At 46.5% G+C, this 13,193-nt stretch overlaps 1 protein-coding gene across 1 annotated transcript in view; it reads right to left on the reverse strand.

Annotated features, from left to right (window-relative positions):
* Window positions 1–13,193, reverse strand: part of jak1 (Janus kinase 1) — a 79,801-nt gene that overhangs the window by 38,509 nt on the left and 28,099 nt on the right. The window contains exon 11 of the mRNA XM_055861582.1: window positions 4,574–4,683. Coding sequence (XP_055717557.1) covers window positions 4,574–4,683 — 110 coding nt within the window. The remainder of the gene's footprint in view (window positions 1–4,573; window positions 4,684–13,193) is intronic.

The following is a 13,193-nucleotide window of genomic DNA, read 5'->3' on the forward strand; positions in this document are numbered from 1 at the left end:
TGGAATAAACAAGCGTACAGTCAATAACACAATAGAAAAAAAGAAAGTCTATATACAGTGTGTGCAATTGGCATGAGGAGGTAAGGCAAAAAATAGGCCATTGTAGCAAAGTAATTACAATTCAGCAGATTAACACTGAAGTGATAGATGAGCAGATGATGATGATGGTGTGTAAGTAGTGATACTGGTGTGCAAAAGAGCAGTAAAGTAAATAAAACAATATGGGGATGAGGTAGGTAGATTGGACGGGCTATTTACAGATGGACAATGTACAGCTGCAGCGATCGGTTACCTGCTCAGATAGCTGATGTTTAAAGTTAGTGAGGGAAAAGTAAGTCTCCAGCTTCAGCGATTATTGGAATTCGTTCCAGTCACTGGTAGCAGAGGACTGGAAGGAAAGGCGGCCAAAGAGGTGTTGGCTTTGGGGATGACCAGTGAGATATACCTGCTGGAGCGCGTGCTATGGGTGGGTGTTGTTATCGTGACCAGTGAGCTGAGAAGGCGGATATTTACCTAGCATACACTTATAGATGACCTGGAGCCAGTGGGTCTGGCGACGAATATGTAGCGAGGGCCAGCCGACTAGAGCATACAGGTCGCAGTGGTGGGTGGTATAAGGGGCTTTGGTAACAAAACGGAAGGCACTGTGATACACTACATCCAATTTGCCAAGTAGAGTATTGGAAGCTATTTTGTAGATGACATCGCCGAAGTCGAGGATCGGTAGGATAGTTTTACTAGGGTAAGACAGTTTTACTAGGGTAAGATTGGCGGCGTGAGTGAAGGAGGCTTTGTTGTGAAATAGAAAGCCGATTCTAGATTTGATTTTGGATTGGAGATGTTTGATATGAGTCTGGAAGGAGAGTTTACAGTCTAGCCAGACACCTAGGTATTTGTAGTTGTCCACATATTCTAGGTCAGAACCGTCCAGAGTAGTGATGCTAGTCGGCCGGGTGCGGGCAGCGAACGGTTGAAAAGCATGCATTTGGTTTTGCTAGCGTTTAAGAGCAGTTGGAGGCCACGGAAGGAGTGTTGTATGGTATTGAAGCTTGTCTGGAGGTTAGTTAACACAGTGTCCAAAGAAGGGCCAGTTTTATACAGAATGGTGTCGTCTGCGTAGAGGTGGATCAGGGAATCACCCGCAGCAAGAGCGACATCATTGATATATACAGAGAAAAGAGTCGGCCTGAGAATTGAACCCTGTAGGACCCCCATAGAGACTGCCAGAGGTCCGGACAACAGGCCCTCCGATTTGACACACAAACTTTGTCTGCGAAGTAGTTGGCGAACTAGGCGAGGCAGTCATTTGAGAAACCAAGGCTATTGAGTCTGCCGATAATAATATGGTGATTGACAGAGTTGAAAGCCTTGGCCAGGTCGATGAAGACGGCTGCACAGTACTGTCTTTTATCAATGGCGGTTATGATATCGTTTAGTACCTTGAGCATGGCTGAGGGGCACCCATGACCAGCTCGGAAACCGGATTGCACAGCAGAGAAGGTACGGTGGGATTCGAAATGGTCAGTGATCTGTTTATTTACTTGGCTTTAAAAGACTAGAAAGGCAGGGCAGAATGGATACAGGTCTATAACAGTTTTGGTCTAGAGTGTCACCCCCTTTGAAGAGGGGAATGACTGCGGCAGCTTTCCAATCTTTAGGGATCTCAGACGATACGAAAGAGGTTGAACAGACTGGTAATAGGGGTTGCAACAATGACGACGGATCATTTTAGAAAGAGAGGGTCCAGATTGTCTAGCCCAGCTGATTTGTACGGGTCCAGGTTTTGCAGCTCTTTCAGAACATCTGCGTTCTGGATTTGGGTGAAGGAGAAGCTGGGAAGGTTCAAGCAAGTAGCTGCGGGAGGTGCGGAGCTGTTGGCCCGGGGTTGGAGTAACCAGGAGGAAAGCATGGCCAGCCGTAGAGAAATGCTTATTGAAATGTTCGATCATCATGGATTTATCGGTGGTGACCGTGTTGCCTACCCTCATTGCAGTGGGCAGCTGGGAGGAGGTGCTCTTGTTCTCCATGGACTTTACAGTGTCCCAAAACGTTTTGGAGTTAGAGCTTCAGGATGCAAATTTCTGTTTGAAAAAGCTAGCCTTTGCTTTCCTGATTGACTGTATTGGTTCCTAACTTCCCTGAACAGTTGCATATCACGGGGACTATTCGATGCGACGCCACAGGATGTTTTTGTGCGGGTCAAGGGCAGTCAGGTCTGGAGTGAACCAAGGGCTATATCTGTTCTTAGTTCTACATTTTTTGAAAGGGGCATGCTTATTTAAGATGGTGAGGAAATTACTTTTAAAGAACGACCAGGCATCCTCGACTGACGGGATGAGGTCAATATCCTTCCAGGATACCCGGGCCAGGTCGATTAGAAAGGCCTGCTCGCAGAAGTGTTTTAGGGAGCGTTTAAAGGTGATGAGGGGTGGTCGTTTGACCGCGGACCGATAGAGGATGCAGGCAATGAGGCAGTGATCGCTGAGATCCTGATTGAAAACAGCAGAGGTGTATTTGGAGGGCAAGTTGGTCAGGATAATATCTATGAGGGTGCCCATGTTTACGGATTTAGGGTTTTACCTGGTGGTTTCCTTGATGATTTGTGTGAGATTGAGGGCATCTAGTTTAGATTGTAGGACTGCTGGGGTTTTAAGCATATCCCAGTTTAGGTCACCTAACAGAACGAACTCTGAAGATAGATGAGGGGCAATCAATTCACATATGGTGTCCAGGGCACAGCTGGGAGCTAAGTGGAGAGATTCATTTTTTAAATTAGTAGCTTGAACTGTTTGGGCATAGACCTGGAAAGTATGACAGAACTTTGCAAGCCATCTCTGCAGTATATTGCAACTCCTCCCCCTTTGACAGTTCTATCTTGATGGAAAATGTTGTAGTTGGGTATGGAAATCTCAACATTTTTGGTGGCATTCCTCAGCCAGGATTCAGACACGGCAAACGGCAAGGACATCAGGGTTGGCGGAGTGTGCTAAAGCAGTGAGTAAAACAAACTTAGGGAGGAGGCTTCTGATGTTAACATGCATGAAACCAAGGCTTTTTCGATTACAGAAGTCAACAAATGAGAGTGCCTGGGGACACGCAGGGCCTGGGTTAGCCTCCACATCACCCGAGAAACAGAGGAGGAGTAGGATGAGGGTACGGCTAAAGGCTAGCAAAACTGGTCGTCTAGTGCGTTGTTGACAGAGAATAAAAGGAGCAGATTTCTGGCCGTGGTAGAATAGATTCAGGGCATAATGTACAGACAGGGGTATGGTGGGGTGCGGATACAGTGGAGGTAAGCCCAGGCACTGAGTGATGATAAGCGGGGTTGCATCTCTGGACACGCTGGTTATACTGGGTGAGATCACCGCATGTGTGGGAGGTGGGACAAAGGAGGTATCTAAGGCATGTACAGTGGGACTAGGGGCTCCGCAGTAAACTAAAACAATGACAATTATCCTAAACAACAGTATGCAACGCATATTGACATTTGAAAGTGACAAAGTGAGGCATAAAGCAATCACAGGTGATGATTGGGAGAGCTAGCTAAGACAACAACGGGTAAGACAACAACAGCTAATCAGCTAAGACAACAACAACAGGTAAAATGGCGATGAATGGGCAGAGAGGGTCGGTTAACTACACACAGGGCCTGAGTTCGGGGCTAGGGCCGACAGATAAACAAATATAAACAATATGGAGTACCGTGATAAATGAACAGTCCAGCAGGCATCAGCTATGTAGCCAAGTGACCATAGGGTCCAGTGTACAGCAATAGATGGAACAGGGAAGCCGCGGGGTAGTCGTTGCTACGCTAGCATGCGGGAGACACGGCGTTTAAAGTTTGCAGTCCGGGGTAAGTAGAAGCGTCTGCTCCGACGTCCGGCAAAGGCCGGTTGAAGGCACAGCTGATGGAATTACGTCTGCGGACCAGTCGTGGTGGTACGGCGGGGCGCCGTGTCGACGAAGGGACCGGGCCAGATGGCAAAAGAGGTATTGTAGTTGTGGTAATTTCGTTTGCTAGCCGGGAGATGAGCCTGGCTCAGGGCTAGCTTCGGGGCTGGGTCACTCAGTGGCAGCTAGCTAGCTGTGATGATCAATGGTCCAGGGTTTACGGCAGGAATCGGAGCAGAGGGTAAAGGCTGCTAGCAGTGGCTAACAATGACTAAATAACTAGTAGCTAATTAGCTGGCTAGCTGTTGAAGAAAGTTTTGGCTATAAGGTCTAAAAAATTGCGGATCTGTGTCACATTGAGTGAGGCGGGTTACTGGAAGGTATATTTAATTTAAAAAGGAAAAAAGAGATTGAAAAATAAATTGGAATATATACAAAAAAGACGAAAAATAGAAGAAGTAAACGAGAGGACGACTAACCACGTCTGCACTGCTACGTCATCTTGAGAAAAAAAAGAAAAAAAGTGTATGTGTGTCGCAGTGTATGTAGAGGTGTGTGTGCGTAGCAGTGTGTGTGTGTGTGTGTGTAGACTGTATGTGTCACAGTGTGTGTAAAGGTGTGTGTGTAGCAGTGTGTGTAGAGGTGTGTGTGTCGCAGTGTGTGTAGTAGCAGTGCAGTGCACCTGCATGATCTCCTCCTTGAGAATTCTGTGGAAGCTGAGTTGACTCTCCTGCAGGGTTGTCTGGGGAACCAGCACTCTGTCCTTAGTTACCACCAGCAGGTTGGACACCTCTGAAAAACACACACGCACACACACAAAATGTTAGCCAGTGCAGCACACCAGGGCACACAACAACAACAAAAAGCTTTTCAAGGCCCAGTGCGGTCAAAAAATGTGATTTTCTTGTTTTATATGTACTTCCGCAATATTTGGGTGGAATAATATTGTGAAAATGATGATAATGCCCTTTTAGTATAAGAACTGTTTGAAAAGACCGCCTGATATTTCAGCCTGTTTTGGTGGGATGGAGTTTTGGCCTTCCATGATGACATAGCCATGTGGTAAATTAGTTAACTTCTTATGGCTGCAGGGGCAGTATTGAGTAGCTTGGATGAAAGGTGCCCAGAGTAAACGGCCTGCTCCTCAGTCCCAGTTACTAATATATGCATATTATTATTAGTATTGGATGGAAAACACTCTGAAGTTTCTAAAACTGTTTGAATTATGTCTGTGAGATTAACAAAACTCATATGGCAGGCAAAAACCTGAGAAGCTCCACTTCCTGTTTGGATTTTTTCTGGGGGTGCCATATTTTCAACCAAGCTCTCATTGAAAATACAGAGAGATATGGATGGGTTTTCACTTCCTACGGCTTCCACTAGATGTCAACAGTCAATAGAACTAAGTCTGATGACTCTAATGTGAAGGGGGGTCGAAGGAGACAGAAATGAGTAATCACTGCCATGAGGTGACCATACATTCAACACGCGCGTTCACGTGAGAGGCAGCTCCGTTCCATCTCTCAATTGAAGTCGATTTAATTCTCCGGTTGGAACGTTATTCAAGATGTATGTTAACAACATTCTAAAGATTGATTCAGTACATCGTTTGACATGTTTCTACTGACTGTAACGGAACGTTTGGACATTTCGTCACGTTATAGTGGTCGCGCTTTGAGACTATGGTTAGGGTGTTTGGTAAACAATTCGAAAGTAGCTAATTTTACATAAATAACAGACATTAACGAACAAATCAAGCATTTATTGTGGACCAGGGATTCCTATGACTGCATTCTGATGAATTCATCAAAGTAAGGAAACATTTATCATGTATTTTCTGGTTTCTGTTGAGTCCAACATGGTGGCTAATTTGGCTAATCATCTGAGCTCCGTCTCAGATTATTGCATGGTTTATTTTTCCATAAAGTTTTTTTGAAAACTGACACAGCGCCTGCATTAAGGAGAGGTATATCTATAATTCCATGTGTATAACTTGTATTATCAACTATATTTATGATGAGTATTTCTGTTGAAACGATGTGGCTATGCAAAGTCACTTGATGTTTTTGCAACTAGTGAATCTAACGCCTCAATGTAAACTCTGATTTTTTTATATAAATATGAACTTAACCTGTTTGGGCTGCAGGGGCAGTATTGAGTAGCCGGATAAAAGGTGCCCATTTCAAACGGCCTCGTACTCAATTCTTGCTCGTACAATATGCATATTATTATTACTATTGGATAGAAAACACTCTCTAGTTTCTAAAACCGTTTGAATTATATCTGTGAGTAAAACAGAACTAATTTTGCAGCAAACTTCCTGACAGGAAGTGGAAAATCTGAAATCGATGCTCTCTTCTAGGGGCTGCCTATTAAAGTCCTTGATATTTATTAGTTTAGATGCACTTCATACGTCTTCCACTAGATGTCGACAAGGAGTGAGAAGAAATGGAGTGTGTAACTTGATCTGGGCTCGCATAATAGCTCTTGGCATGACGTGTCACCAGTTTCCTGTTTTCTGGAGAGCGCGCGAAGGGACCTGGATTTGCCTTCTGTACAGCTGTCGTTATAGACGACTAATATCCCCGGCTTTGATTTTATTTGATACATGTGACAATATCATCGTAAAGTATGTTTTTTCAATATAGTTTCATTAGATTATTGAAATTATTTCGGGTCGTTAGGCGTGTTGCGTTGTGTGCCTTTGTTCAGGAAGGAGAGCTTAGCGCCACTTTGCTAGCTTTCCGTGCTAATTGACTGGAGAAGAGGACATTCTAAATCCAAACAACGATTGTTCCCGACACAGGACCCCTTGTACAACATTCTGATGGAAGATCAGCAAAAGTAGGACCCATTTTATGATGCTATTTCATATATCTGTCGTACATGTGAACTAGTCGTTTGCGGGCAGGTTTTGGGTACTCTCTTGCCATAACGTAAACTGCATATCGTAATGAAGTTATTTTTAGAATTCTAACACGGCGATTGCATTAAGAACTAGTGTATCTATCATTTCCTATACAACATGTATTTTTTATGTTTATGAATAGCTATTTGGTCAGAATATGTGTGTCAGAAAAATATCCGGACGTTGTGGGAAAAAGATGCTACGTTAGCACAACGTTAGCACAATGTATAACCACTGATTTCAGCTCTAAATATGCACATTTTCGAACAAAACATAAGTGTATGTATAACCTGATGTTATAGGACTGTCATCTGATGAAGCTATCAAGGTTAGTCAAAAATTATATATCTTGCTGGTTTATTCGCTATCGCTAACGTGCCTTGATGAATGAATGCGGTAGTGTGGTAGGCTATTGTAGTAAGCTAATATAATGCTATATTGTGTTTTCACTGTAAAACACTTAAAAAAAATCGGAAATATTGGCTGGATTCACAAGATGTTTGTCTTTAATCAAACAAAACATGCATGTATTGTGTAACATGAAGTCCTATGAGTGTCATCTGATGAAAATAATCGAAGGTTAGTGATTAATTTTGATCTCTATTCTGGTTTTTGTGAAAGCTATCTTTAGCTGGAAAAAATGGCTGTGGTTATTGTGGTTTTGTGGTGACCTAACATAATCATTTGTAGTGCTTTCGCTGAAAAGCCTATTTGAAAATCGGACACTTTGGTGGGATTAACAACAAGATTACCTTTAAAATGATATAAGACACATGAATGTCTGAGGAATTTTAATTATGAGATTTCTGGTTTTTGAATTTTGGCGCCCTGCACTTCGACTGGCTGTTGTCATATCGATCCCGTTAACGGGACTGCAGCCATAAGAAGTTTAAAGGGAAAATATTTTCTACTTCATATTCAGCATCTCCAGAACCACCCCAACATCAACTTACGTTTGTATATATACAGTTGAAGTCGGAAGTTTTTATACACTTAGGTTGGAGTCATTAAAACTCAGTTTTTCAACCACTCCACACATTTCTTGTTAACAAACTATAGTTTTGGCAAGTCGGTTATGTCACGCCCTGGCCTTAGTATTCTTTGTTTTCTTTAGTTAGGTCAGGGTGTGACATGGGAAGTTGTGTGTTTTGTCTAGTTTAGGGTGTGTGTATTGTTTAGGGGGTGTTGTATAGTGTATGGGGTTATGTTCAGGAGAGAGTTCTAGGAAAGTCTATGGTTGCCTGGTTTGGTTCTCAATCAGAGACAGATGTCATTAATTGTCTCTGATTGGGAGCCATATTTAAGGCAGCCATAGGCTTTAGGTGATTGTGGGAGATTGTCTATGTTGAACGTAAGTAGCTTGTGTGTGCACTTTCGTTTGTAGCTTCACGGTTGTTTGTTGTTTTGTATAGTTTGTATAAGTGTTTCGTTTCGTGTTCATCTTCGTCGTAAAATAAAAGATGTATTCATATCACGCTGCGCCTTGGTCCATTCATTCACATCAAGACGACCGTGACAGAATCTCCCACCACACATGGATCAAGCAGCGTGAGCGGAACCAACAACAGCGGCAAAGTAACCAGGACTCGTGGACATGGGAGGATGTATTGGACGGCAAGGGTTGCTACACATGGGAGGAGATCCGAGCTGGAAGAGATCGCCTTCCATGGGAACAGCTGGAGGCGATTAGGAGAGCAGAGGCAACCGGAGAGAGGAACCGAAGTTGAGGGTACGCGACTAGCAAGGAAGCCTGTGAGTAAACCCCAAAAATGTCTTGGGGGGGGGGGGGGGGGGAAGAGGTAGTGGGCCGAGGGCAGGTAACTTCCCAGGCTAAACGTGGAGAGCGGGAGTACGGGCAGACACCGTGTTACGCAGTAGAGCGCACGGTGTCTCCTGTACGTGTGCATAGCCCGGTGCGGGTTATTCCACCTCCCCGAACTGGCAGGGCTAGATTGAGTATTGAGCCGGATGTCATGAAGCCGGCCCTACATATCTGGCCACCAGTGCGTCTCCTCGGTCCGGCTTACATGGCACCAGCCTTACGCATGGTGTCCCCGGTTCGCCTACATAGCCCGGTGCGGGTTATTCCACCTCCCCGCACTGGTCGGGCGACGGGGAGCATTCAACCAGGTAAGGTTGGGCAGGCTCAAGGGAGCCAGTACGCCTGCACGGTCCGGTATTTCCGGCGCCACCTCCCCGCTCCAGGCCAGTACCACCAGTGCCTACACCACGCACCAGGCTTCCAGTGCGTCTCCAGAGCCCTGTTCCTCCTCCACGCACTCTCCCTATGGTGCGTGTCTCCAGTCCAGTACCACCAGTTCCGGCACCACGCACTAAGCCTCCTGTGCGTCTCCAGAGCCCTGTACGCGCTGTTCCTTCTCCCCGTACTCGCCCTGATGTGCGTGCCCTCAGCCCGGTACTACCAGTGCCGGTACCACGCACCAGGCCTATAGTACGCCTTGAGAGTCCAGTGTGCCCTGTTGTTGTTCCCCGCACTAGCCTGAAGGTGCATGTCCTTAGCCCGGTACCTCCAGTTCCGGCACCACGCACCAGGCCTACAGTGCGTCTCAGCCGGCCTGAACTGCCCGTCTGCCCAACGGCGCCTGAACTGCCCGTCTGCCCAACGACTCCTGAACTGCCCGTCTGCCAAGTGCCGCATGAGCCGCCCGTCTGCCAAGTGCCGCATGAGCCGCCCGTCTGTATTGAGCCTGCAAAGCCGCCCGTCTGTATTGAGCCTGCAAAGCCGCCCGTCTGCCATGAGCCTGCAAAGCCGCCCGTCTGCCATGAGCCTGCAAAGCCGCCCGTCTGCCATGAGCCTGCAAAGCCGCCCGTCTGCCATGAGCCTGCAAAGCCGCCCGTCTGCCATGAGCCTGCAAAGCCGCCCGTCTGCCATGAGCCTGCAAAGCCGCCCGTCTGCCATGAGCCTGCAAAGCCGCCCGTCTGCCATGAGCCTGCAAAGCCGCCCGTCTGCCATGAGCCGCTAGAGCCTTCCGCCAGACCGGATCGGCCAGAGCCTTCCGCCAGACCGGATCGGCCAGAGCCTTCCGCCAGACCGGATCGGCCAGAGCCTTCCGCCAGACCGGATCGGCCAGAGCCTTCCGCCAGACCGGATCGGCCAGAGCCTTCCGCCAGACCGGATCAGCCAGAGCCTTCCGCCAGACCGGATCAGCCAGAGCCTTCCGCCAGACCGGATCAGCCAGAGCCTTCCGCCAGACCGGATCAGCCAGAGCCGTCAGCGAGCCATGACCAGCCAGAGCCGTCAGCGAGCCATGACCAGCCAGAGCCGTCAGCGAGCCATGACCAGCCAGAGCCGTCAGCGAGCCATGACCAGCCAGAGCCGTCAGCGAGCCATGACCAGCCAGAGCCGTCAGCGAGCCATGACCAGCCAGAGCCGTCAGCGAGCCATGACCAGCCAGAGCCGTCAGCGAGCCATGACCAGCCAGAGCCGTCAGCGAGCCATGACCAGCCAGCGAGCCATGACCAGCCAGCGAGCCATGACCAGCCAGAGCCGTCATCCAGCCAGGATCCGCCAGAGCCATGACCAGCCAGAGCCGTCATCCAGCCAGGATCCGCCAGAGCCAGCCAGCCAGGATCCGCCAGAGCCAGCCAGGATCAGCCAGCCAGTCCGGAGCTGCCGTCCCTCAGTCCGGAGCTGCCGTCCCTCAGTCCGGAGCTGCCGTCCCTCAGTCCGGAGCTGCCGTCCCTCAGTCCGGAGCTGCCGTCCCTCAGTCCGGAGCTGCCGTCCCTCAGTCCGGAGCTGCCGACCCTTATCCTGGTGCTGACCCTTATCCTGGTGCTGACCCTTATCCTGGTGCTGACCCTTATCCTGGTGCTGACCCTTATCCTGGTGCTGACCCTTAGTCCGGTGCTGCCCCTTAGTCTGGTGCTGCCACTTAGTCCGGTGCTGCCCCTTAATCTGCCCCAAATGGGTCTTCCAAATGGGCAATGACCCCAAGCATACTTCCAAAGTTGTGGCAAAATGGCTTCAAGACAACAAAGGCAAGATATTGGAGTGGCCATCACAAAGCCTTGACCTCAATCCCATAGAAAATATGTGGGCAGAACTGAAAAAGCGTGAGCGAGCAAGGAGGCCTACAAACCTGACTCCGTTACACCAGCTCTGTCAGGAGGAATGGGCCAAAATTCACCCAATTTATTGTGGGGCGCTTGTGGAAGGCTACCTGAAATGTTTGACCCAAATTAAACAATTTAAAGGCAATGCTACCAAATACCAATTGAGTATATGTAAACTTCTGACCCACTGGGAATGTGATGAACGAAATAAAAGCTGCAAGAAATCCTTCTCTCTACTATTATTATGGCATTTCACATTCTTAAAATAAAGTGGTGATCCTAACTGACCGAGTACAGGGAATTTATACTAGGGTTAAATGTCAGGATTTGTGAAAAACTGAATTTAAATGTATTTGGCTAAGGTATATGTAAACTTCTGACTTCATCTGTATAGTGTGTGTGGCCACACTCGTTGCTGACAGGTATATAAAATTGAGCGCACAGCCATGCAATCTCCATAGAAAAACATTGGTAGTAGAATGGCCTTACTGAAGAGCTCAGTGACTTTCAACATGAGACAGTCATAGGATGCCACCTTTCCAACAAGTCAGTTAGTCAAATTTATGCCCTTCTAGAGCTGCCCCGATCAATTGTTGTTATTGTGAAGTGGAAATGTCTCGTAGCAACAACGGCTGAGCCCGCAAAGTGGCTTTTAACAAATGATGAGGATGCATTGCCTACTAATTGGTTAATGATGTCATTGGAAACACTTAACTTCCTCTATCTTTTTTTTAATACAAAACATAGAACCGCTCCATGACACATACAGATCCAGTCAAAAGTTTGGACACCTATTCATTCAAGGGTTTTTCTTTATTTTACTATTTTCTACATTGTAGAATAATAGTGAAGACATCAAATCTATGAAATAACACATATGGAATCATGTAGTAACCAAGAAACGTGTTAAAACAAAGCTAAATATATATGAGATTCTTCAAAGTAGCCACCCTTTGCCTTGATGACAGCTTTGCAGACTCTTGGCATTCTAGCAACCAGCTTCACCTGGAATGGTTTGTTGGCTAAATTTCCTTCACTCTGCAGTCCAACTCATCCCAAACCATCTCAATTGGGTTGAGGTGGGGTGATTGTGGAGGCCAGGCCATCTGATGCAGCACTCCATCACTCTCCTTCTTGGTCAAATAGCCCTTTCACAGCATGGAGGTGTGTTGGGTCATTGTCCTGTAGAAAAACAAATGATATTCCCACTAAGCGCAATTGCGTATCGCTGCAGAATGCTGTGGTAGCCATGCTGGTTAAGTGTGCTTTGAATTTTAAATAAATCACAGACAGTGTCACCAGAAAAGCACCCACACACCTCCTCCTTCATGCTTCACAGTGGGAACCGTTCACCCACACTGCGTCTCACAAAGAAAGGGCGGTTGGAACCAAAAATTTAAAATTTGGACTAATCAAAGACAGATTTCCACCGGTCTAACATCTATTGCTGGTGTTTCTTGGCCCAAGCAAGTCTCTTCTTCTTAATGGTGTCCTTTAGTAGTGGTTTCTTTGCAGCAATTCGACCACGAAGGCCTGATTCACGCAGTCTCCTCTGAACAGTTGATGTTGAGATGTGCCTGTTACTTGAATTCTGTGAAGCATTTATTTGGGCTGCAATCTGAGGCTGGTAACTCTAATGAACTTATCCTCTTGCAGCAGAGGTAACTCTGGGTCTTCCTTTCCTGTGGCAGTCCTCATGAGAGCCAGTTTCATCATAGCGCTTGATGGTTTTTGCAACTGCACTTGAAGAAACTTTTATTTTATTTATTTATTTCACCTTTATTTAACCAGGTAGGCAAATTGAGAACACGTTCTCATTTACAATTGCGACCTGGCCAAGATAAAGCAAAGCAGTTCGACACATACAACAACACATAGTTACACATGGAGTAAAACAAACATACAGTCAATAATACAGTGAAAAATAAGTCTATATACAATATGAGCAAGTGAGGTGAGATAAGGGAGGTGAAGGCAAACAAAATATATATATAAATAAATAAAAATATAAAAAGGCCATGGTGGCGAAGTAAATACAATATAGCAAGTAAAAAATAAAAAACACTGGAATGGTTGGTTTGCAGTGGAAGAAGGTGCAAAGTAGAGATAGAAATAATGGGGTGCAAAGGAGCAAAATAAATAAATACAGTAGGTAAAGAGGTAGTTGTTTGGGCTAAATTATAGATGGGCTATGTACAGGTGCAGTAATCTATGAGCTGCTCTGACAGCTGGTGCTTAAAGCTAGTGAGGGAGATAAGTGTTTCCAGTTTCAGAGATTTTTGTAGTTCGTTCCAGTCATTGGCAGCAGAGAACTGGAAGG

The sequence above is a fragment of the Salvelinus fontinalis genome, chromosome 14, assembly GCF_029448725.1.
Source record: "Salvelinus fontinalis isolate EN_2023a chromosome 14, ASM2944872v1, whole genome shotgun sequence".
NCBI lineage: Eukaryota > Metazoa > Chordata > Actinopteri > Salmoniformes > Salmonidae > Salvelinus > Salvelinus fontinalis.